Here is a 26861-nt window from a genome sequence, read left to right as displayed (position 1 = left end):
GTTGTCAGACTTGAAGCCAGAATAATTTTCTAGAACCTGATGACAGTTTTGGAAGGATAACACAGATGGCCAAGGCAATGGCAGGGGACAGGACTTCCTGAAGAACTTTTACTACATTTTCTTAAATATGAATTAATGGAAGACTCTACAAAACTTCTTCCATCCTTCTGGGATTATCTTCTTGTTCTCCCCTCTTCTTTATTCTCAAACTACAATAAATAGATGGCGAATGGGAGCATGATCAGCTCTGAGATGGGTAGGGTGAGACTCCGTTCCTTTTTTGCCAACTAAGGTCTTTGTAACAGACACACAGGCTAGGTCACAGTTGCAGACTAAAGATGAGATAAAAATTGGAATACTTACTTATTGAACTAAGCCATAGCAAATATTTTTGAGATTATGTCTCAATGTTGAACCCTCAAAAATGACTTCTCCAGCATGTGATAATCATCAAACATGAAGATTTCCAGAAACAGAACAATAGAGAAAGGAACTGACTTTATTTACATCCATAAGTGACAGAATAGGGAAGAGGGAAGTATTCTTTGATCATACTAGACCACCACCTTAGATGCCGTATCTGGGAAGACCTGAGACACATGAATAATTAACTTTAAGCTAAGTAAGTAATCTCAGTAGTACTCCTAAAAGTTTATGGTTCATCTGAAACACATGCTTTTCTTAAATTCAGAATTTAAGGAAATTCTATTTTCCTAGTCACACTAGTTACTTTATATTAGATAATGTAGATAAACTTTCAACCAATCTAGTCGGGTTAATTCAGTTTGCATGACTTCTAAGACTTTATATGGCTTAGCCAAACAGAAGATGAATAAAAATGGAAGAAAATGAGGTATAGGTGGAAAGTGTAATTCAAAGCCTATCTGAGAGAGCTGAAAAAAGCAACTTCAGAAAGAATTCTTGGTTTTAAAATGATGTATCTTCATAGAAAAGTATATATGCAAACATAAAAAAATCTCAATTCACAAAATTATTTTAATAACTACAGCACTTAATCAAGCCTAGTTTATAAAGTGTTCCAAATACCTAAAAATAATATGTGAATGAGGAAGATTTTTTCTATAATCAAACCCTTGTTCTCCCACAAAATTACATCCAAAGAGACATGTTAAAATTAATTATGTGTTGAAGTGCAAAATCTAAATTTTGTTTTAATACTTTCTAAAGAACATACATCTCCTAAAAAGAAAAAAGCAAAACGTTTTAATAGTATATAGGCTTATCCTATAGAAAAAACAAGGAACTTCTTTATTTTAAAAGGTCAATATCTTTATACTGTTATATTTAAGACAAGTTCTTAGGACACCAAACAGACTCTGCCATTCACAAAATCTAAGTGAATCCATAATAAGATAAAAAGAAATTTACAGGAAATCACAGTGGTAATAAATCTACTGAATTATTATTTATAGTGTGTTTGTGAAGAATACAGCATAACAAGGCAACAGGCCAGTATTTAAGGGCTGAAAGATTTATCCAACCTTAAACATATCAGTCTACGCAGGCCTGGAGTCTGTAATCATTATTGCAGTTTAATCTGTCTTTGCAAAACAAAACTAAAAAATAGACTGTGTGCTTCTGTGATTAATCATTTGCATTTAACACCAATCTGAACTAATATAAAAGATCCAAAAAGGCAGCATCAAGAACAAGGTACGGAGAGATGATGGAATTTGTTTAGAATACCATGTTCTGAAAGTGTCATGCCACCTTCTGTTAAATATTTGGTTCATTCCATTTTGTCATCCTGATTTGTATTCCGGAAGCCGTTAGAGGCTACAGGATTATTTCATTACAACCACAACATATGTTGGTGAGCAAAATCCCTGATCAGTTGCAAACTTCTTCCCCGTTAACCCCAAAGAATAATGGCACTTGAAAATCCCAAAAAGAGTTGTGGATTCCTAAGTCTCAACTTTCCGCACAAAGGACACCAGTGTGCAACGCGGCACCCTACAAAAAAAAATCAGTGTAAACAGTTTGTGAGTCCATGCTATACACGGCAGAAGCATGGAGTAGAAAGCTCAGATGACAATGTACTTTCAATGAAAATGGCCCTGCTGTGGAATCATAAAAATAAAGCAAAGTTGGCAGTCATCCTCTCAGCATTTGGTGTTCAACTTTGGAATGCTGCCAGGTACGTAAATGTAGCCAAGGAGAACACATGTCTTTAAGAAAATGAAGACATTTTCAAAAAAGAAAAAGAAGAGAAAACAGGGAGAGAGGGAGGAAGAGAGAGAATGAGAGAGAGACCAGAACTGCACTAAATAAGCAGTTGTAGTTACTAACACTGCCTCCTCTACCTCCCCCCTCATCAAAGCTGCTTTAACTTTGATGACCAGTACTTATCTGCAGATGTACATATTTTTCCCTGACCTTGGGAGCATCAAAGAATTTATACACTTAGCAATTCTTGCACAATCTCTTGAAAAGAACAGCACAAATGTTCTACCCATCCATGCCAAGCAGGACTTGTTACTCTTCTCCACCTATTTTTCTTTCAGTAAGTTAATTTATCTGCTTAGATTTTGGTTCTAAAATAAACTTCTAAGACAACTAACCTTAGGGATTTTTTTTTCCTTCTTTTGATGAAGTTAGGAGAAAAGAAGTTATAGGAAAAACTAATTCACCTAATAGGCTATAAATTTTTGCAGAGTACTAAATACAAAAGATTAAGAATTATAGCTTTTCCAGGCTTATGACGATGATAAATGAAATTTCTTCATTCATGTATCTGTTCTCAACACATAGCCAAAGAGTTCATACTGGAATCAAAGACAACCTCGATAGCTACAATAATCTTAATAACAAGTCCAAGATAACTATACTTTTATGTATTAAATATCTTATAGCACATAAACGATTTGAAAATAATATTCATTCGTTCTAATAACAGTGCTTAAAAGTCATGTTTAACACCTGGTTCTCCTTAATAAATTAAAATTATGACAACTTACAAAGCAAAAGCCCCTGTGAATTGCAACACAGTTTCTAAAGGGGTTACTGTAAAACTAGGTGCCATAAATATGCCGAACTTTACCCAGATTCACAGCAGGGGTGATTCATGGGCCCACATCGGCCTCAGCCAAACCTCAAAACAGGTGATTCATACTTGATTTCATTTCTGTTTACTTTTCTTTTAAATAAAGGACTTTCAGAATTCCAAAAAGTTATGTTCCTATGACTTTTGCGGGAGAAAGGAAAAAAGTAAATGCTCCTCCAATTCCAGTTCCACTTTTCATGACCAGCAAAAGCGGTGTAGGATGCCAAACAGTATCACAAACTAGGAGTCTGAGGAAGTTTTCATGAGAGAAGGGAATTATGCTGATCTAAAAAAAAATCATGATGCCTAGTGAACATTTACAACGCTGAAGACATTCTCACTTTCCGGGACAGAAGGAAGTTAAAAGTAGAAGACTAACTTTTATCTTTGTACGTATTTGTCGTAGGACTTTTTCTTCACGTTTTCCTTAGACGAAAGAATGAAATGGTTATTATCATTTATACGTTTCCTTCAGCTACAAGGAAGTATAGCATAACCAATAAGGACAAGAATCTGGAGTCGACCACTTAGATTCAGATTTTGACTCCAACCGTACATGTAATGGGACTGTGGAAAAGTCATTTTACCTCTGCGCCTCCGTTTCTTCATCTGTAAAACAGGGAGACAGAACTTATAGTAAGCATTTAATGAATACTATTTTTTCCCTCTGCCATAGTCTATTTCTTATTCGGGTTTAAACTAATGTTACAAACAGGCAGTAATATTTATAAGTAATAGTAATAAACTCTTAAATAATGCATATTAGGTATGGTTCTAAACAAATTACAAGTCATAACTCATGTAATCCTTACAACTAACTTTTGAGGTAAGCATTATTTTCCAGAGGAAAAGGCTGCTGTACAGAAAGCTTCAGTTACTTGTCCAAAGGCCAACTAATAAATAGCAAAGCTGGAATTCAGACTCATGTAGCCTGGCTTTCGAGTCCAGGTGCTTACCCCTAACCAGCTTCTTGAAGAAAACTGTTTAAATAAATCTTATAACGTCATAACTTACATAAAAGATAAATAGAGAAATTTTGCATTCAGTATATAAAGTATGTATTGCATCTAGGTAACATTTTTGTCTGCAACCTAAAAGAATGACATTTAAAAAGCAATCAGAAAAGCCACAGTTAACTTTTTTTTTTTTTTTTTTTTTTTTTTTTTTTTTTTTTTTTTTTGAGATGAAGCTTCACTTTTCTTGCCCAGGCAGGAGTGCAATGGCACAATCTTGGCTCACCGCGGCCTCTGCCTCCTGGGTTCAAGCAATTCTCCCGCCCTAGCCTCCCAAGTAGCTGGGATTATAGGCATGCACTGCCATGCCCAGCTAATTTTTGTTTTGTTTTGTTTTGTTTTAGTAGAGACAGGGTTTCTCCATGTTGGTCAGGCTGGTCTCAAACTCCTGACCTCAGGTGATCCTCCTGCTTTGGCCTCTCAAAGTGCTGGTATTACAGGCATGAGCCACTACGCCCAGCCCACAGTTAACTTTTGTTCTAATTAATGTTTTAGGAAACTGCAAGGAAGAAGAGATTCTGTCTTTGAAATATTTGATATACTGTATAAGATGAACTGGTTTATCACTTTACAACAAGTTTATATGGAATAGAACCAACAGCAACCTCATCTTCCACAGTTCATGGGAAATCCCACTAACATCTGCCACGCACAATCAATGACCCCTATGGACAGACCCATTCCTGTACTACTGGGTCAAGACTCAACCCTTTCCCCAAAAGGTAACATGGAGCCAATGTCCGGGGAAAATTAACTAACTTCTTGAGGTATGCCATTTCCCCAATTCCTCTTGTAACATATCACTGACTTCAGATAAGTTGATAATGTCAAGGGCCACAAGACTAATTAGTTGACTAACTAATGGTGAACTGATTTATTAACAAAATGGAAACTTCATCTATATAACTGCAAAAATTATTTTAAGGTAGCTGCTATTCTGCTTTAGAGTCTAACACAGAAACATACCCAGAAGAAAACTTTCCTTAAGACCATTCTTAAGGTAAATTTTCTTCTTAAAGGTAAATTTTCATTAGCTAACTATACAACTAAAAGTTTGGAAAGATAAAACCACTGGTAAATGCTTTTTACCCTTTTACTGTGTAGCCTTTTTCTGCTGATGTTACAATATATTCCAATATGTTTCACCACATTCCAATAACTATAATTTTAATCAAATTGCTACAGAATATGACTAATGAGAAATTGACTACAGAGTGATAAAATGTTCTCATAAATCCTTTCATGTATATAATGTGATATATACAGTATGTATATGACATATTGACATATATATGACATATATATGTATATGTGTCTATATGATATGTTCTCTCTCTCTCTCTCTCTCATTCTCTCTGTTCTCTAGCTGTTCCCTAGGTCTAGCCACAGTTAAATTGTGGGTTAGATATCAGAAAAATGGGTATCACTGCGCTGTCATAAAACTGACTGTAATGAAAAACATTGACACTACTATGTTTTAGCAAAGATGTAAGACAACCGAAACCGTCACCCACTGCTTGTAGAAGTGCAAATTGGTACAACCACCTTGGAAAACTGTTTCACGGTGTTTACTTTAGTTGAACACAGGCATGCCATATTACCTAGCATCCACTCTATTCACTGAACAAAAGCACATACATATGTCTATCAAACAGGCACATAAGAACGTGCATAGGAACATCAGTCTCAGTTCCCTCAGCTGGAAACAGCCCAATGTCTACCAACAGAGAGCACATAAATCAAATGTCTTTCCACACAATGGAATGCTGTAAAATCACACCAACAAGCCAAAATCAACCAAAGACAATCCACAAATTATTAAAATGTCCAACATAGATAAATATAACAGCCATAATGTTCAGTGAAAGAATTTAGATACACAATGATTCCATTTATATAAAACTGCAAACACAGGTCAAACAAATGTATGGTACTGGAAGTAAGGATGGTGATTATCTTTAGTGAGGAAAGAGGGAATATGATTGAGAAAGGTCCAAAAGGGAACAGGTGGGGCTGAATGCTTATTTCTTTACCTGGGTGGTAGCTCCACAGGGGTTGACCTTATGACAACTCACCAGACTGAATACATGATTTGTGCACTTTTTGGCATATATGTTACATGATCAATAAGAAGGTTGATTTTAAAAGGCCCATTTTCAAGCCTAATTATATATTAATCTCTATTGTTCTGCTCAAGCTGCCATAACAGGTTACTACAGGGTGGTTTCAACGTTAAGAATTAATTGTCTTGCAGTTTTGGAGACTAAAAGCCCAAGGTCAAGGTGCAGCGGAGTTGGTTTTTGGTGAGGCCTCTCTCCTTAGCTTGCGGACTGCTGCCTCCTCACTGTGTCCTCACATGACCTTTTCTCTGTGTGCACGCATCCTCATCCTCTTTTTGTCTTCTTAAAAGGATAAGAGCCAGGTGCGATGGCTCATGTGTGTAATCCCAGCACTTTGGGAGGCTGAGACAGGCGGATCACCTGAGGTCAGGAGTTTGAGACCAGCCTGGCCAACATGGCGAAACCCTGTCTCTACTAAAAACACAAAAATTAGTCAGACATGGTGGTGCACACCTGTAATCCCAGCTACTGGGGAGGCTGAGGCAAGAGAATTGCTTGAACCCAGGAGGTAGAGGTTGTAGTGAGCCAAGATCATGCCACTGCACTCCAGCCTGGGCAACAGAGTGAGACTCCATCTCAAAAAAACAAAAACAAAAACAAAAAAAACCAGGATAATAGTCCCATTGAATTAGAGCCCCACTCCCAGAGGCCTTATCTCCAAATATAGTCACACTGGGTGTTTGGGCTTCTAAAGATGAATTTGAGAGTTGGATAGGGGGACAATTTATTCCATAACAAACTCTCTGATATTCTCCAAGTTGATATTTTTTAAGTTCTTAATTCGTTTCCTTTATGTCAAATTTTCACATTATCTAAAACTTTTAAATCTTAGTATTATAAAGACTACCTAAAAGTATACCTAGTGTTTCTGAATATTTTACTTTTTAAATTTCTTACAAATAATATACTGTTTATAACAATAAAATTCTAAGGTTTTAAAAATTATATAGGAATTATTTTTAATTAAAGTGCAATAGTAGACTCTAACTGCAAGATATTTTAAAACAAAATCCATTTCTATTGGGCAAATACCTTTGTAATACCAATTATATATGCTCCCTAGCTACAGACAAGTAAGCAGTATGTGTCGATGCAAGTCACTCGTTTAAAAAATATACACTTATATGAAAAAACAACATGTAAAGGGTATTTTTTCCAATTATTTAATAATCCAATGTGCTGCCAGGCATGGTGGCTCACGCCTGTAATCCCAGCACTTTGGCACACTGAGGTGGGTGGATCACCTGAGGTCAGGAGTTCGAGACCAGCCTGGCCATCATGGTGAAACTCCATCTCTACTAAAAATACAAAAATCAGCTGGGCGTAGCTTGTGCCTGTAATACCAGCTATTCACAAGGCTGAGGCAGGAGAATCACTTGAACTCGGGAGGCAGAGGTTGCAGTGAGCTGAGATCATGCCACTGCACTCCAGCCTGGGTAACAGAGTGAGACTCGGTCTCAAAACTAAATAAATAAATCATCATCATCATCATCATCATCTAATGTGCCCATTGTTACTATTTGCCATGCATTCCTGCAAACACTCCAGGAAACCATTTCTATTAAATATCTGGCTATCTTATGGTAGCTTTTACTTATTTTCAAATGGCAGCAAAATAGGAACGCTGTTTTAACAGAATAGAGATTAAATTACCAAAGGAGAAATACAATTTTAACTCAGAACTCTTGCCAAAGACACTAGTTTTCCTTTTGTGACAGATGCAAACCAGCATTTAAGGGTTTTCAATGATATGCCTGTGTAATCATTACCCCAAAACCCATGCCATAGCAAACACCTCATCCTATTGATATTCTAAGAAACAGACCTGTATATTTACCCTTTGGGATAAATTTCCTTTGCCTTCTTACATGCTCATGTATGTTTTGGCAATATGCATCTAACTTTACATTAAATCATTTAACAACTCTTGTTATCACTTATAATAGTGTTTTAAGCTACATACATTACTAAGAACACAAAAGAAAATTACTGTGAAGAAAAACAAATTCCAGTTTACTTATACACACTATGGTAATCCCTCCTTGCCATGTGAATTGAGTTCTCAAAACTCTATGAAAAAGGAATTCACAGTCAAAAATATAACTTGAAAATGGAGTCCAGCGATTGCCTTTACGTGGCATTTCTACAGGGATTAAATGAGTAATAATGGGTTCTACACTATTCGTTTCTGTTCATTATGTCTTGCTTACTTGAAACATATCAGTTTTGTTTCCATACAATTTCAACAAGCAGCTTGGCATTATTTGTTGCTTTGCTGCAGCTACTATGCACACTAAGGAGCTAGTTTTTCTTCCTTTTTTTTTTTTTTTTTCTGTATCAGGTCCTGCGTGATGACTCAGAGTTGTAGATTCTAACTCTAGCTCTCCAAGTTCAATCTTCTTGTCTCAGAGGCAGAATAAATATGCACACTTGAAATGGAAAAGGCATTGGGTAACTTTCCTTTAACTGAGACACCCAAGTCACTATGTCCCAAGGCCCTCCCTTCATCAGCAGGACCATGATGCCTGGATTCTGCCCACTATAACATTAGGCCAACACACACATCTTCCGCTACCTGAGAGCCTTCCCAGCTCCTGCTGACACCATTAGAACATAGCTCTAGGGCTGGGCCTCACTTGGCTTCATCTTCTATTTTCTTTCTAAATGTTTCTAACCAAAAAAGCTTTGCTTTGCCCCTTCTTAACTCTTTTTCTCACTTCCTGCAACCACAACAATTCCCAATTGGCATGGGCCAGGATCCATTTTTTTCCAGTTGCCAAGTTACTTGGGTGTACCACTGGCATCCTCAAACGTTGCAAGCGGGGACTGATGGCTGGGGACAGATCATCCTTTGTCTAAGGACAGTGCAAAGCAGCAGCAACCAGCCACGATCAAAATCCCCACCAATGCTGCAGGTGGACAAGTTCAAGTTCAACTGCGGCTAACTGTGGGAAGGAAACAAGAGGGAGACACCTGGGGAGTGCCACAAGGAGCCAATAAGGGTAGACGGCTAGTGAAATGTAACAGTCCCCCACAAAAATAAAACCCAAAACGTGATAAAGGATTTATAGGAGACCCTCCTGCCACACAAACTGGGGGCAGGGATGGAATCCATGGCCATGATGACGGACTCAAGCAGCACTGGGGAAAGTGGCATCCAAATGACACAGGGCAGCTTTTCCAGTTGACAACCACTGTTCTGGGGAGTGAGCTGTCATTGACAAGAGATGAAGAGAGCACTGGTCAGACACTGGCCATCCCTGAGCCACAACAGTGGATTCTCTGCAGCATGCTCCTCCTCTACTTTCCACTCCATGGAGAGGGGTTAGAGGAAGAAACAAGCTCACTCGTTCCTGATGAGACTTCATTCTCAACACGCAACCACAACCCTCAGAGGTCCAGCTGCCTCTGTGCCCTTCCTCTGGTAACGGAATTCCTTTCTGTTACCATATATAAGTGTGTTTATATGGTAGGGAGCCTGGCACTGTCTGTTTAGGGGACCATTCCAGGCTGCTTGGCAGGAATATACTACACGTTAAATGAGACGAAGGCTATGTCTCCAAAGGCAGAAATGGTCTAAATTATGTCTCAGTGATACTGCATGTTCTATTTAACCTCAGTAGCCTCAACCATTTCGAGACCAAGAACGATTTTCTAGTTTTCAATTCAAGCTCGAAGTGAGAAGAAAACTCAACTAGAAGAACCCCAGCATCTCATAGATGGAGATACAGACGCACCACCAGCTCTCTGTCCCACTAAAAAAAAATTCGCCCCAAATCCAGAATCATTTCTGCTGGAGTTCTCTCACTCTGTTTCAAAGAAATCCTCTGTAATGAATTCTACACTTGTCTTTCCTCAACTTGCCAGGAAAGAGTGTAATTATTACTTAGTCTCACTTAAAATTAAAATATTTTAATTATGACATTAAACAGCACAGTTTTCACTTCAATTAAAAGTAAGTACAATCATACTACATAAACCTTAAGGAAAAGAGTGAAAAACCGCCTTTAAAAATCTAAAGTCATTTTAAGATACGTTTCAAAACCATGAACTTAAAACTGTCTTACCTGGCGAACAAAACTATTTGAGGTAGTGTCAGATGATGTGCTTCCATCAGATCCTTTAAATCTGTTTTTCCTTCTGGCTCCTTTTCCATATGACTACAAAAAAGACAAATAAGATTATTATAAGACCCTTTAACAGGAATGTAGGCCTAGTTGTAGAAAACGTCAAAGACCAAAAACAAGTAATATATTGCCATCATGTAAGCATCATTAGAAAGTTAATATTGGTGGGATTCCACAAATCTATTTCCAGTCAGTGATGATGTAGGGAGGACAGTTTTCTTTTCTGTTCTTTTTTGAGACAGAGTTTCACTCTTGTTGCCCAGGCTGGAGTGCAAGGGCACCATCTCGGCTCACCGCAACCTCTGCCTCCCAGGTTCAAGTGATTCTCCTGCCTCAGCCTCCTGCATAGTTGGGATTACAGGCATGTGCCACCATGTCTGGCTAATTTTGTATTTTCAGTAGAGGCGGGGTTTCTCCATGTTGGTCAAGGTGGTCTCAAACTCCTGACCTCAGGTGATCTGCCCACCTTGGCCTGCCAAAGCGTTAGGATTACAGGCATGAGCCGTCGGGCCCGGCCGGCGAGGAGAGTTTTCTTGGCAAAGCACTGAATAACTAGTGAATTAAAACAATGGATGTTACCTGTTCTAAATATGTTAGCAGGCAAGAGGCAAAAGCCTGTAATGATAAAGCATTTAAAAATAAACATTTAAAACAAGAAGTTAAAGGTAAGATGGTTTGTTTCAATAATAGGATTGGGCCAAGCACAAACATCTAAAAATGAACTTGCTTTTCCTATTACATTTATAGTTTACATTCAGAACCCTAAGAATAAACTACACATCAATCTATGTTTAATTCTAAGCACAGATACAGTAAGTGCAAATATTAAACATTAAAATATAAATGAACAATAGCTTAACACTGAGTTTAGAGTTAAATGCAGCACACAGGTTAGAATCCTGGCCATAGCAAATCTTGACCAAGTTTCTTAATTTTTTCAATCTTTTCATCTTTAAAATGGGGTTAAGTATTAGATGAAATAATACCTCATAGGATTAAGTATGAAATGAAATAATGTATTTATAGCATTTAGCCTAAGATCTAACACATGGTAAGGACTCAAACTAATACATAAAAAGTGATACCTATGCAGGGGTTGGAAGACGTGGAAATGAACTGGACAAAAGTGTATATAACACGTTGAGAATTATTAGGCTCATAGAGACTTCATTAGATGATCAGAAATTTACACCATTTATTTTTAAAATCATCACATTCAGGTTTTGAAAATGCTATTTGGTTATGCTTCCTCTATTCATATGGTTTTCATTAAAATATCTGCCATAGTGTATGTAGCACTTAGGCAAGCTGAAATCTATTACAAACATTTGCGTTATGAGTAATTTAGATGAATTTGCAATCATTGAGAGGGTGGTATAATCTTAAAGCAAAAAATTTTCTTATAGATGTTTGTTCTGTTCAGAGTATCTAAGGGATTTATATAATACAAATGTGTTTCCATGACATTTAATTAACTCTCAACTTCATAAATGGCAAGAAAGCTATGCTGGGCTTTCGTAATGTAATATACAAGGTTCTCCTCAGTTAACAGCTTATTCTTTTTACTTATGTAAACATTATTCAGTAAACTGTTGAAAAATAACATTCTTTTAACCACTTTTTTTCTTTTCCAATTATTATGTAAAGTTTTGGATAGATGCATTTTCTAAGGCCTAAGAAAGGTAAAATAAAGTATGAAAATCTCTTTAAAATTTTCTTTTAAATATATATTAACCCACGTGCAAAAGTACTTATTACCTTGAAAGTATTTTTAAGGCCTAACATGCTTCTTTGGGGGTGTAGGGACAATCTGTGTTAAATTCACCATTTACCCTCATGAGTAACATAAATTATCTTTGAGAACAAAGACAAAATATAATCTTTTCCTTTTTTGCGGGGGGGAGGCAATGTCTTGTGCTGTCACCCAGGCTGGAGTACAGTGACATGATCATGGCTCACTGCAGCCTTGACTACCCCCACACCCCCTGGGCTCAAGCAATCCTCCCACCTCAGCCTCCCAAGTAACTGGAACTACAGGCACACATTGCCATGCTTGGCTAATTTTTTTGTTTTTTGTAGAGACAGGGTCTCATTGTGTTGCCCAGGCTGGTCTTGAACTCATGACTTTAAGCAATCCTCCCGCCTCAGCCTCCCAAAGTGGTGGGACGACAGGAGTGGGTTACCATGCCCAGCCTCCAGTACCATTTTTAAATGAACAGAAAAGAATATCTTCACAATTCTATTGTCCTTTAATTTTAGCATTTTAGTGATAAATATGTTTCATTATTCAGCTTCTTAGATGTGTAAGGTTTTTTGTGGTTGCTCACAGTTGTACATCAGGCACTGTGAGAGCCACACAAAGTTAAAGACAGTCACAGAGGAGGTGGTCGTTCTCTGCAAAAAGTTGGACACATTTAAAAACTCACATTAATTTTTCCAGGCCCCTGGGAATCCTGTTCATAAACGCTATTTCAGGCGTACTTAGCTACCTATGCAAAGGATACGTAATGAAATTATTACAGTTTTCAACTGTACTAAGACAGTTTACACACTAAACAACTATGGCATACTGAACTGCATGCATGCTGGTGATAGTTTTGAGAAAAAAAATTGTTCTTCCATTACTTAAATGTGTAAGTGATGATTTATTTAAAGTATTCATTTGCTCATGCCTTAAGAGTGTTAGATCAACGCTCTATCATATATCATAATTATTAGAAGACAAAATAAATATATATGCTTAATTGTATCTCTATTCTGCGATTTTACTAATTTCCACAGTCATTTCTCTTCTAAAGTTTCTCTTTTTTTATTAAACTATAGAGTGACTACTTACTGACCACTTATATTTTTTTATAATAACAGTCAGGATCAAAAAACAAAAAAAATTTAAAGCATCTTTGGAAAGCTAATAGCCCATTTTTCATATACCTTTAAAAATGTTAATGAGAATTCATCCTGCCATTACGAAATTAAATTTCTTTTAATCTAATGCGTATTTACAATTAAGTCCATCTTGCTCAAAAGATTCGGTTTTCAGTTACTTGAAATCGTTGAAAATAAGGACTAGACGACTTCTTCTGAAGGAATTAAGGGGGAAAAAATGGGAAGGTCAAACCTCTCCCAGATGGAGAAGACAGGTAAGATGAAGTGTTCAAATATTTAGCTGACTGAATTTGAAAATATATATATATAAAAATGTGTGTAATTGTTTCAAGTGCAGCCACTTTTGTGAACAATGGTTTTTCTAAATATTTTTTACCAACATTAAATATATGAACACCCGATATCTGAAACAGTTCATCATTAGTGTGGCCCAGGTTCTACAAAGAAAAGGGGAGACAGGAAAGGGGATTTGGCTCTAGTACAAGGTGTTACCTATAGATTCTTCCTGACACGTGCAGGGCTCTATGTCCTTCTTGAAAAAGGAGTCCCAAAAGTCGCTAATTTCCACTAATTGCTATTAGCTACATGAAGCATAATAAAAACAAATTATGTCACTATAGTAAAAAGAAAAAAAAAACTCTTATATTTATATTACTTTATTTGTTTCAAAATATCAGGCTAAGATTTCAGAAACTAGGGGAAAAAATTCTTAAGACATTTCCAAAAATATATTAATGACTTATTAAAAAGACATTCAAAATTCATCATGATGTTAATGTCAGCTTAGTGTGAATGAATATCTTTCTTGACACTAAATAACTTAAGAGTGGACTCCAGTCTTAAAAATCAGCAAATAAATGTTGACCTTTTCACAAGTAATGAAAATCTAATTTCTGTATGATTGAAGGAGACAGGAGTAATTAATTATAGAAGTTGTCAGTTAACTGGAGATTTTAGCCGTGTACACAATGTTGGCAGCCCCTGGGGACAACCTGAAGAATGATATGACTTCTGTGCTTTGATGGTTATTGTGACAGCTCTCCTGCCTACAGATTACTTCCCGTGAGCATAATACTGACACTTAAAATTAGGCCGGGCATGGTGGCTCATGCTTGTAATCCCAGCACTTTGGGAGAGCAATGTGGGCGGATCACCTGAGGTCAGGAGTTTGACACTACCCTGGCCAACATGGTGAAACCGTTTCTACTAAAAAATACAAAAATTAGGCTGGGCGCGGTGGCTCACGCCTGTCATCCTAGCACTTTGGGAGGCAGAGGTGAACAGATCATTTGAGGTCAGGAGTTCAAGACTAGAGCGACCAACATGTTGAAACCCTATCTCTACTAAAAATACAAAAAAATTAGCCAGATGAGGTGACTGGTGCCTGTAATACCAGCTACTCAGGAGGATGAGGCAGGAGAATCGCCTGAACCCAGGAGGTGGAGGTTGCAGTGAGCCAAGATAGCACCACTGCACTCCAGCCTGAGTGACAGAGCGAGACCCTGTCTCAAAAACAAAAACAAACAAAAAATTAGCTGGCTGTAGTGACATGTGCCTGTAGTCCCAGCTACTCAGGAGGCTGAAGCAGGACAAATGCTTCAACATGGAAGATGGAGGTTGCAGTGAGCCAAGATTGCACCACTGCACTCCAGCCTGGGCTACCGAGTGAGACACTGTCTCAAAAAATTAAATTAAATTTAAAAAACTAGTCTCCATCTCTCTCAGTTCATATTCAGTGATGTTTATCCCCTTGAATTTCCAGACTTTCCTCATCTTATGACCAAAAACAAAGCCAAAACTATCCATAGAGAAATCATGTATCAAATCTCCTCATTTACCAATAGCTTAGTGTGAATAAGCTAAGGGTAAGATCCTTTACTAGGCAAGAAGTAGCTAAATGACATTCCTAGAAAAAGGAGTGCCTTTTATATGGCTCAGCTCACACAAAAGCAGAAAGGAACAAGAAGCCTGCATAAATAGAGTTCTTGGGGATGGGGGTGGGTGTCTAGCAGGTAGAGGAGGGAGGAGGGAGGAGGGAGGAGGAAGGCCAGGAAGCAGAGATCTATCTGCCCAGTAAGGAGGAGCACAGGCAGGGAGGGCAGAAAGCCAGGAACAACACATGCCTTCTTCACAATCTACCTCCTGCCAGGCTTGGAAAGATCAGTAAGACAGGCCCGGTTCCTTCAAGTGATGTCATAAGTAGTTTTCTCTCTCTGTTATGTTGTGAAATAATACATTGTTACAATTAGTTTGTAACGTAGTTTTTGACCTATACTATGTGTAGGATAGAGACAAGCTACACAATTGCAGAGTATCACCATCCTCTATGGGGTTAACGTATTTTGTTTAGCTTCTCTTGAACGGGCCAAGGCTACATAATTCAAAGGAATTAAATACAGCAACAGGTAAACCGAGTCTTCATATAAAAAGAGAGACAAAAAAAAAAAAAAGAGCATGAGACTGTAAGAACAACAAAACCTCAAATCACTCAGATAGATTTCAAATTCTAAAACATACTCAGAAATTCTGATTGGCATGTCTGTAAATTTCTCCCATGCCACATCAGGAAAAAAAAAAAAAAACCATTCAAGAGGAAAGTGATGGTGTGGTTAGAAGTGAAGATTTCAGCAAAATATAAAGCACAGGACCTATGGCCACCAACTTTGGAGACTGCAGAAAACTCATTTGGACATGGAACCTAAGACTATTTCAGGAAAACAGTGTTGATTTAGTTCGAGAGCCACTAGAAAACAGCTGCTACTCTTTTTCGATAAAGCTCCTTGCTACAGCCATTCAGGATGTTGCCATCACATGCTTGAAAAGCATCTGGCAGACTCCGCTGGGGTGGGACCAGCTGGGACCTGTTGCTAGGAGCAAAACAAACAGGCCCGCTGGTTACTGTCTGTTCAGTTTCAGGTGTGACTGGAGGTGCCACTGACAATCTCCCTGAGGCCTAGAGTGCTGAGATACTCTTCTTGTTACTCCTCCATTTCCTTTTCTGTTACCTATCAATCCCTGTCACCTGCTTCCCGTTCACCCAACCTTCATGCAGGAGCTATTCAATTCCCCGGAGAATTACCAGTTTAATGTTGCCCCATAGAAATATCATATGAGCCAAATACATCATTGAAATTTTCCAGCAGCCACATTAAAAAGGTAAACAGTAACAGGTGAAATTAATTGTAACAATGCATTTATTTAACCCAGCATATCCAAAACATGATCATTGCAACATGTCATCAATTTAAAATTTACTAATGAAGATGTGTTACATTCTTTATTTCATCTTAAGGCTTTGATAGCTGGTGTGAATTTCACATTTACAGCACATATCAGTTCAGACTAGCCACATTTCAAGGGCTCAAAAGCCACAGGTGGCTAGTGGCTACCACAGTGAACAGCACAGATTTGGAGCTTGGAGAAAGGGTCCTCTGTGAGAATCTGGACTTTGGAGGTAGACTGTGTCCAAGTTCACACTGAAACTGTTTAACAGTTTACCTAAAAAGCAATGCAATTTTCTTAAATTGGAACTTTCAAGAATTTGCAGTTAGATTGCCACTCATTTCTTATGAAAGAAATAGATCCATTTTGGGCCGGGTATGGTGGCTCACACCTGTAATCCCAGCACTTTGGGAGGCCAAGGTGGGCAGATCACCCGAGTTCAGGAGTTTGAGACAAACCTAGCCAACATGGTGAAACCCCATTTCTACTAAAAATACAAAAAAATTAGCTGGGCATGGTGGTGGGCGCCTGTAGTCCTAGCTACTCAGGAGGCTGAGGCAGGAAAATTGCTTGAAACCAGGAGGTGAAGGTTGCAGTGAGCTGAGATAGTGCCACTGCACTCCAGCCTGGGTGACAGAGTGAGACTGTCTCAAAAATCAACACAGAACAAAAACAAAAACAAAACAAACAGAAACCAGGGCTCTGAGAAATATATCATTTTGTTTATGGCAATGTACTGGGGCAAATGGACCGGAATGTATCAGGGTGCTCCCTCTCTCTAGGCAGACTGATTGATACAGAAAAGGAAAATGGCAGAGTTTGCAAATCTACGTCTTCTGCTTTCTTCATACAAATATAATAATATAATCCAGAGGTGAAGTAGAATGATTCCTAAAACCAATGATTGCTTTAGAGGTTCCATTTGTAAATAGAAACTCCATTTCTAGGTAGAACTGCCTAGTAATTCTGAGTAGAATTACTCGGTACCACACAAACGGAGGATGCTTTAGAGCCAGCCTCCTTACTCAGGCAGTTTTTACTGCTGGTCTGTTCTGCCCAAACAGAGATATGGAAGAGATGACTTTGCCAAGCCTCACACAACCCTATGATGCCATGATTTATTAGATATAAAATAAACAGGCAATGGTTCCCTCAAATAATGGATGTGAGATGAACGCAATTCAAGTCAAATTGCTTTCATTTTTGGAAGGCAGAGAAAGCAAGGAGATGAAATGTTGATGCAGGTGAATATTTCTCTCTCTTAAACTTGCTTGTAAAATCCATTCTGCCCTCTCTGTTCTCTCTCCTTTATCTATGCAATCACTCGCTAATTCCTGTGAATTGAACTTTGAGATGTTTGATACACAGAACTGTCATATCCATTATCTTTTCATCTCTTTTTCTCTTAGGCCTGATTACCCCTGGCCCAAACTGTTACATCTGTCTGCCTCCTGATAACTTCACTTCTGGACTCCTGAGATTTGAAACTATCATACAGAACATTTGCAAGTGAATATTCCCAAATGAGCTGTTAAGGGGGTCCTGTTTTGAACTCCTTCCACAGTTCCCTGTCGCTCAATACACTAAAGGTTCCAAGTCCCCAAGATGTAGTCTCAAATTGCTTTGTCAGTTTTATGCCTAACTGTGCCCGATCTTGACCTTACCATGCTCTTTTTAAACTAGAAATGATAAATATATACTGTAATATTTCTTACTTCTGGGGCTTTGTTTTATGTACGACTGCTTACCAACTGTCTCGAAAATATCTGGTGTAATCTGACCCATCCTTCAAATCTTTTTGCAAATGCCACCTCATCAGTGAAATCCTTACAGATTTCTCCAAATGGCATGTTTATTATCTTTATTCCTTTGAAGCCGTATACTAGTCAGAACTTCTCTTACAGCCCCTATACATACATCCTAATTGCTGCTACTGGAATATAAATTATTTGAAGGCAGAAATTGTGTCTTTCCACATCAGAATCATTTCCACATTGCTGCTGTACAATAATTTGTTGACTTACATTTAATCATTATACATAAATCACAAAGTAAATTAGTATCTCTTATCTGAATGCCAGCCCTGACTTTGATCTCCAGGAATTTAGGAACTCTATTTTTATCATAAGAATAAAAACTTTTCTAAAATATCCCTCAAGGAAGATCAAAGGCAAATGAGGGTCTAAACGTCCTTTCCTTTGATGGAGGACTCGAATATTGATAGTATTCAAGACCTTCATCCTAGAATAACCGAGGTCTCCGGGTACATTTTTCATTCTATCTAACCTGGCAAGCGTCTAGATAAAAATCAGGAGTCTAGAACAAATGCAAACTCTATTGGTTAAAATTCAGATCCTCTGGCAGAGACCAGATGGGAATGTAGCTGGTTCATTACATGTCCCCACTCGGCTTGTGAAGCAAACAGCCCAGGGCGGACTAAAATCTAGCTGTTTTACCACTACAAAAGAAATAGATTTCTGATTACACAAGTCCTTGGTTTCCACATTCTTCCCCTTCTCGAATCAAAGTGAATTATGTGTTTTAAGTTAGCACATTAATTTCCCAATGGTAAAAGAAAGTTCAATAAAGCTAGACTACTATGCCACTTGGAACTGCCATGATTACAATATCAAAATATCTAGAGCACTCAGGTTCCACCTATGGAAACAACAGCAAGAAAACATTTGCCACCTTTATTAGGTTGTCACACTCCTGCCCCCACGACTACAGCAAATGATACTCTAACATGCTCTCTCTAGTGTGTGTATGTGTGTCTATGTATTAATATATGTGTATACACACACACTATATATATAATACCACAAATTAAAATCTGGCAAATATAGGCTTGAAATCAACAAGCCAATACCGTTAAGCAAAGAGACATTTCTCCAGAATGCTTCCTGAAATGTAACAATGACCTCTTCACATCACTGGCCAGCCAACAGCCAGCCCGCAGCTAGGAGTCTGAAGTCATTTCCCTGCTGGGAGAAAAGTTGAACGACTCCTCACTGCTGAGACCTGGAGGTGTCTGTAACCCAAACTGTACCTGCTGAAGCCTTACGTAAAAAAAAGCCACCTTGTCATTGCCCAGCGCCTACAACTGACATCTCCAATTTCACAACAACCTGCAGCGAAGCTGACTTTTTCCAGAAACCGCGAATACTTATCGGAGAGAAAGGGGATCCTGGAGATCCCTGAAATGGCTAACATTTCAGGGGAGACGGAAGAATAAAAACTTTCTTGTCCCCAGCTTGCTCGCTTCTTACGGGAAAGGCACGAGGTGGGACAGGCAAACCTTGGCAAGTGCCCGAGGGACTGGAGAGCTGTCAGCCCCAGGTGCGCAGCGTGGTCCGGGCAACTCTGGGGGGAAATCCGGCAGGGCGCCCCCACATTCGCTCCCCTCCTGCCCACCTCCACCCCATCACCCTCACACCCCCGCCCATCCCGGTTCCGAGCGTGGCTAGGAGGGTCGGCATCGTAGAAAGCGCTGCGATGGGCCCCCTCCCGCCCACCCGGACTCACGATCTTCAGCAGGTCCAGTCCACTAGCCTGGTTCATGTCTCTCCATGTGCCTCTCCCGGGAAAGGGCGAGGAGGGCCAGCTGGGGCAGCCCGGGAGAAGTCTGGGAGGACGGGCAGGTCTCCCCCGCCCTTCCCCACTGGCTTTTCGGAAGCAGAGAAAAATGGAAGCCGAGGCAGAGCCAGGAAAAGGCGCAAAGGGGCAGGGTTCCCAGCGCCGGGAGAGGAGCAGAGAGTGGGCAAGCAGCGAGGGGAGGAGGTGGCTGACGATACCCAGGCAGCGGGGAGGTGCGAGGCTAGAGATCCCTGGAGCGGAGGTGCCGGGAGAGCCCGAGGTGGGTGCCCTGCCCGGCGGCTCACAAAGCAAGGAGAAAGCGCCGCGCTCTCGCTACCTGTGCGGCGGCTCCGAGCGCCCCCGCGGGAGCCACGTTCTCCAGCAGTTCCATCTGGATCTCCGGCGCCACCGCCGCCGCCGCTGTGGGAGGCGACTTGGACATGTCGCTTTGGACCATTGGCGAAAAGTCGGCTCGGAGCGTAGCAGCCAGCACCGGCGGCGGATCCCCTCCTCCTCGCCCCCGCCTCCCGGCGCTCCGATCGGCTCTGGGGGACGCCCAGGGCTCAGGCCCGGCTGTTCTCGGCGCAGCGCCCCGCAGCGCCCCGGGCGCCGCGCTGCCAGGCGCTCAGTGCGCGGGACGGGGCCGGGGCATCCGGCGAAGCGAGCAGCGCGGGAGGCGGGACGCGGGGGCGCAGCTGCGGTGCTGGGGAGAGGGGCGCCCTCCGCGGGGCAGCCGGGGCCGGGCAGAGCGGGCGCAGCGCGGCGGGGATCGGAGCCGCGGGCGCCGGGAAAGGTCCTCGCCAGGAGGGGAGGGAGCTCCGGGAGCGCGAGCCAGGGGGAGGTGCGTCGGAAAGCGAGAGTGACAAGCCGAAAAGTTCCTCGCGGGAGGCGCGCGCCGCGTGGGCTCCGGTTCAGCAGCTGCGCGTCGCGGTGGCGCACAGGCTGAAAAGTTTGCGAAGCCGCAGAAGCCAGGCCCGGCGCTCGACCCGGGCGGGGGGCGGGCGCCGTGGGGGCCTTGATCCTGTTCCCATGGCCCCACACCTCCTCTCAGGAACCCTAAAAGCAGACCTCTTAACTTCGGAGGGGAAGGACGACAGAGGCTGGGTTCCTACACTTAAAGTTTTAAATTTGTAAAGGCTGCTGGCAGCCCGGGAGAGCAAATGTCTGCAAAGAACATCCCCTGGGCAGCTGAAAGGCCTTGCTGATGTCAGTAATAAGGATCCAGAAAAAGAAATGGCGTTGATAAAGATCATCTGGTGATCCCACCTGAACCTGCCACTGGCCTGGTCAACTAGGTGGGAATCTACCCAACCTGAGACGGAATGTTTTCCTTTATGACTCCTGTCTTCATCTTTGCCAAATTAAATTAGCACTACTTTCCAAACAGAATTGAAGTTTGTTGTTGTTTTAGACGGAGTCTCACTCTGTCGCCCAGGCTGGAGTGCAATGGCGCGATCTCGGCTCACTGCAACCTCCACCTCTTGGGTTCAAGCGATTCTCTCTCGCCTCAGCCTCCCGAATAGCTGGGATTACAGCCACATGCCACCAAGCCCAGCTAATTTTTGTATTTTTAGTAGAGACGGGGTTTCACCATGTTGCCCGCGCTGGTCTTGAACTCCTGACCTCAAATAATCCACTGGCCTCCGCCTCCCAAAGTGCTGGGATTACAGGTGTGGGCCACCACGCCCAGCCAGGATTGGAGGTTTTCCATAGGGGTGAAAACTCTTAGTGTCACATTTTTGACAAAACAAGCACTTCCTTAAGATCCAGAACTCTTGATAACAGGGTAGTGACTACAGTGAGGGTGTTTCACTTAACATTCCGTTCAGATAGTCCCAAGGAGGCACATTTTTACATGATTCAGTGCATCTCATTTCAACAAATTTTACTACAGTGGAAACCTCTGTAACGAGTTTTTCAGGTTTTTTTTTTTTTTTTTTTTTTTTTTTTTGAGACAGAATTTTGCCCTTATCACCCAGGCTGGAGTGCAGTGGCACGATCTTACCTCACTGCAACCTTCGCTTCCTGGGTTCAATCGATTCTCCTCAGCTTCCCGAGTAGCTGGGATTACAGGTGCCTGCCACCACACCCAGCTAATTTTTTTGTATTTTTAGTAGAAATGGAGTTTCACCATGTTGCCCAGGCTGGTCTCGAACTCCTGACCTCAGGTGATCTGCCCGCCTCTGCCTCCCAACATGCTGGGATTACAGGCATGAGCCACTGCATCCAGCCTAATTTTTGTATTTTTTAGTAGAGACAGGGTTTTGCCATGTTGCCCAGGCTGATCTCAAACTCCTGACCTCATGATCCACCCATCTCGGCCTCCCAAAGTGCTGGGATTACAGGCGTGAGCCACGGCACCAGTCCAGCTCCAGGCGTCTATTAATATGTTATTTTGTAACAACAAAATGCAAGTTTGGTATATTGAAATATACATGCAAAAATTTACTGTAATAGGCTTCAACTGCCTTCTGTATTTTACTATGATATATTAAATTATATGAGATATAGTATTTGTTCTCCTCAAAGATAAGCATAGACATTTTAAACCTATTATCTCCACCATAGCACTGATTTGAGCCAGGCTTAAAGAATGGGTCTTGACACAGTTAAAGATTTAGGCATAAAGCGTCATTGATTTTCCTAATCTTTGGTATTAAAAATGCCGCTTTTATGGGCTATGGACACTAATAGACAATTCTCAAAAGAAGATATACAAATGGCCAACAAACATATGAAAAATGGCTCAACATCAAAAATGATCAGGGAAATGCAACTCAAAACCACAATGTAATACCGCCTTACCCCTGTGAGAGTGATCATAATCAAAGAATCAAACAACAGGAGATGTTGGCATGGATGCAGTGGTCAGGGAACACTTGTGCACTGCTGGTGGGAATGTAAACTAGCACAGCCACTATGGAAAACAGTGTAGAGATTCCTTAAAGGACTAAAAGTAGAACTACCATTTGATCTAGCAATTCCACTACTGGGTATCTACCCAGAGGAAAAGAAGTCATTATTCAAAAAAGATATTTGCACATGTGTGTTTACAGCAGCACAATTCATAGTAGCAAAATCGTGGAACCAACACAAATGCTCATCAATCAATGAGCTGATAAAGAAACTCTGATATATATGATGATGAGATACTACTCAACTATGAAAAGAAATAAATTAACAGCATTTGCAATCACCTGGATGAGATTAGAGACTATTCTTTTTTTTTTTTCTTAGAGACTATTATTCTAAGGGAAGTAACTCAGGAATAGAAAACCAAACATCATATGTTCTCACTGACATGTGGGAGCTAAGCTGTGAGGATGCAAAGGCATAAGAATGATACAATGGACTTTGGAGACTTGGGGGGAAGAGTGGGAGAGGGGTACGGGATAAAAGACAACAAATATGGTGCAATGTATACTGCTAGGTTGATGGGTATACCAGGTTCTCACAAATCTCCACTAAAGAACTTACTCATGTAACCAAATACCACCTGTACCCCAATAACTTATGGAAAAATAAAATTTAAAAAATTAAAATACCACTTTTTTTTAAATTTTGCTGAACATTAAATAGAAGCACTTAAGTATTGGTTTGTATTAGTTTCTAAATAGGGAATATTTTGAATAGCAACAATCACCCGTGCTTTTATATGTATGCCTGTGGGTATGTGTGTGTGAAAATGGAAAAGAAATTGTATTGAAAGTTTTTGACTTATAGTCTACTTTCGCCCCATGATCTGTTGATAATATCACTCTTTTAGGCCTACTCATTTAATCAAACCCCGGAGTCTTCTTGAGCATGAGTTTAATTCTTAGGGATAACATTAAATCCATTTCAGACTCCAAACTCTGTGTGGACAGGAACCAACCGCACTTATATTCTAGGACACATTCAGAATCTGGCAAGCTGCCCTCTGAGTTCTTTCAACATTCATTCAATAAAGTATGAATCAAGCTTCTATTCTGTGCCACTCAATGAGCACAGCCAACAAAGACCAGGTCACTAGCTCCATGGGGCTTACAGTCTTGCTAGTTAGCACTTAAAAGTCAATTAATAAATGAAGGAAGGAAGGAGGGAGAAAACAAAAGAAGGAACATTATTTAAAAAACAAAACAAAACAAAACAAAAAACCAGACTTGGTGAAACTGAGTGTTTTCTCATGATAGCTGTCCAATTTCTTATAGCATGCTTATTCATGCATTCGCTTTCAATTAGGACCATTTGGAAAGTAGAATTTCATCTTTCATCAGATGTTTAAAGAGACCGCAGAAAAATCAAAACCTTGAAAATAATTTTAATAATGCTTATAACCAGAGGGCAAGTTTGAATTAAATGTTCAAATGTAATACAATATATTCATTTCATATAATTTATAATATGAACTCCCTGTTTTTTATGTTTCTCCCTACCACTAGACAGGGTTCCTTGAGGGCAGTGATGGCGTCTTTTTCATCTTAGTACCCCAGCACCACCCAGCATGGTGTCTAGCACTTAGTTAGAACGTGAAAACATTTGTTGTCTAAATGAATGAATGAATGTTGAACGACTTCTTACGTCTTAAAACATAGCATACAACTCATACAATGACAACATTTACCTAATCCTGACTGCCATGAGAACGTTATACTAATTCTTCCTTTATAACCCAGACTAGTTTAATTAGCATGTATTGAACACTAATCCAATACAATGTACCCATTCAGACTCTTGTCTGGCTTGTAAAAGATCTCAAATACAGAGTAACAAAGTGTTACTCCTGCAAAAGGGAGCAAACTCAGAATAAACAGAATAAAAAGACTTGGAAAATGTATGGATGCCTTCGATCATGGTTGATCTTTTTAAGATACTTTGACTTACACAATATTTAAAAGCCACAAACGAAAGCAAAAATTTGGTGAGTAAAGCCTAATTCTTTTAATGTTAAAAGTTAAGCAGATGCAAGAGACTCCAGCAATAATGGATGTGCCATCGAGGCATTCAAATGCAGATGACTAATTTCTTCAAGCTGTATGTTAGCTTCCTTGTGCTCATTAGTTGTTGTAATGGACAGGCATATTCTGAGAACTACTAATGCTCTGAAATAGGAACAGGGGCTGGTAAGAAACACTGGCTAAGGAAGCCACACATTTTAAAAGATTATTTTTTCTGTAAGTGGAAGAAAACAGTGATTATGAGGGCTTTATTCTTCCTCTCCTGCTTGCAGATTTGTGACTGCGTTTAACACCTTAAAAAGCAAGCTTTTTAGGACAGATACACATGTATGATTTCTCATTTTACTCATTAAATCATTTTTCACCTTGCCGAAAGCCTTGGATTTCCGCCACTATTAACAGCATTTTCATAAGGATATATATCTGTATCGGCCACTGGCCTGACTTAGCATGATGCATTCCATGAAGTTACATGTTTGCTTTTTGTAAACCTACACCGTAAAGTGAATGCCCTGAATTACAGATTGTTATTTAAAAGCATATAAAGATGCAAGCAAATCCATTATAACGGGATTGAATGTATCTGTATGGATGGTAAAAGTTTAAAACTGCAATGTACAAGTGTTCGCAGAAAGTTTAATTCCACTTTCAGAGAAAAGATTTGACAGAAATGGGATTCCTTGAGTTCCTAAAACTACCCAGGAGAGCACTCTGGAATATTCAATAGTATATAGCACTTTTTAGTTTATAAAGCACATTCATTTGTGATCTATCTGATTTATTTCTCATCTAAACCTTGTTATAACAACTGATACTTTTGCTTACATATGAGGTGCCAGGCTTCCTATTAAGAACTTAAACGCATTATCTTTGCCTGTGACGTAGATATTACTATTCCTCCATGTTAATTAGGGCAAGTCAAACTGCTATAATAAACAGTCTGAATATTCAATGGATTTGAAAGAAATGTACACTGGAGTAGGAGTTCCCCATTAGAAATAGCTCTGCATTGGCCAGGCATGGTGGCTCAAGCCTGTAATCCCAGCACTTTGGGAGGCCGAGGCGGGCAGATCACGAGGTCAGGAGATGGAGACCATCCTGGCTAACACGGTGAAATCCCATCTCCAATAAAATAAAATAATAATAATAATAATAATTACAAAAAATTAGCCGGGCGTGGTGGTGGGCTCCTGTAGCTACTCGGGAGGCTGAGGCAGGAAAATGGCGTGAACCCAGGAGGGGGAGGTTGCAGTGAGCCAAGATCGCACCACTGCACTCCAGCCTGGGCGACAGAGGGAGCAGAGCGAGACTCCGTCTCAAAAAAAAAAAAAAAAGAAAAAAAGAAAAAAGAAATAGCTCTGCATCATGCTAACATTTAGGAACCAAGGCTTGAGTAACTAGCTACCATCTTCACAATGCAACTTCCAATGTCACCATGTTATTCCCACTGGGGTTACTTGCAAGGAGGAAAAAGAACATTAGTGCCTGAGGTGATGGTAGATGGTAGTGCATGCAAGTTTTTATTGTCCAAACTTGGAAGTGTTACACATCTCTTCCACTTATATTTTATTGGCTAGAACTCTGTCACCCAACTAAAACTGCAAGACAGGCTGAGCAACACAGACCAATTGTATGCCTTAGGAAGAAAGGAGAGTGGACTTTGAACAGTTAGCAAGGACTGACTTAACCAAACCTGAATAGCTAAAGGTGGCAGAGGTGGGACTTAACCGCACGTCTTTTAAACCCCAACTCTCAGACTCCTTTTCCGTGCACCACAGCCGTCTCTCTGGTAGACCTCAAAGAACCCTGCCACTCAGGTTAACACTGGGTTGACGGTTGGAGAAACAGATTTACACAGTTCTTTTGCGTGCATGCTGTGATGACTACAGCAATGTACTTACTAGAAGTAGGGCTCA

General features: G+C 40.2%; 1 protein-coding gene across 6 annotated transcripts in view; it reads right to left on the bottom strand.

Annotated features, from left to right (window-relative positions):
• CACNB2 (calcium voltage-gated channel auxiliary subunit beta 2) overlaps positions 1–20772 on the bottom strand; it is a 404413-nt gene extending 383641 nt beyond the window's left edge. For 2 of the 6 annotated variants that reach the window (XM_050804647.1, XM_050804649.1), the window contains exons 1-2: positions 20346–20772; positions 10265–10357 (exon numbers count right to left, since the gene is read on the bottom strand). In XM_050804647.1, the coding sequence (XP_050660604.1) occupies positions 10265–10357; positions 20346–20465 (213 nt within the window). In that variant the 5' untranslated portion in view covers positions 20466–20772. Of the gene's footprint in view, positions 1–10264; positions 10358–19957; positions 20218–20345 lie in introns of those variants that run through there. The other 4 variants (XM_050804648.1, XM_050804655.1, XM_050804658.1 and 1 more) reach the window with 3 other exon arrangements.
• Between the last annotated feature and the right edge of the window lie 6089 nt (positions 20773–26861).

Source organism: Macaca thibetana, chromosome 9 (genome assembly GCF_024542745.1).
Source record: "Macaca thibetana thibetana isolate TM-01 chromosome 9, ASM2454274v1, whole genome shotgun sequence".
Taxonomy (NCBI): domain Eukaryota; kingdom Metazoa; phylum Chordata; class Mammalia; order Primates; family Cercopithecidae; genus Macaca; species Macaca thibetana.
The sequence above is the reverse complement of the archived record's forward strand: the minus strand, read 5'-3'. Positions and strand labels throughout refer to the sequence as shown.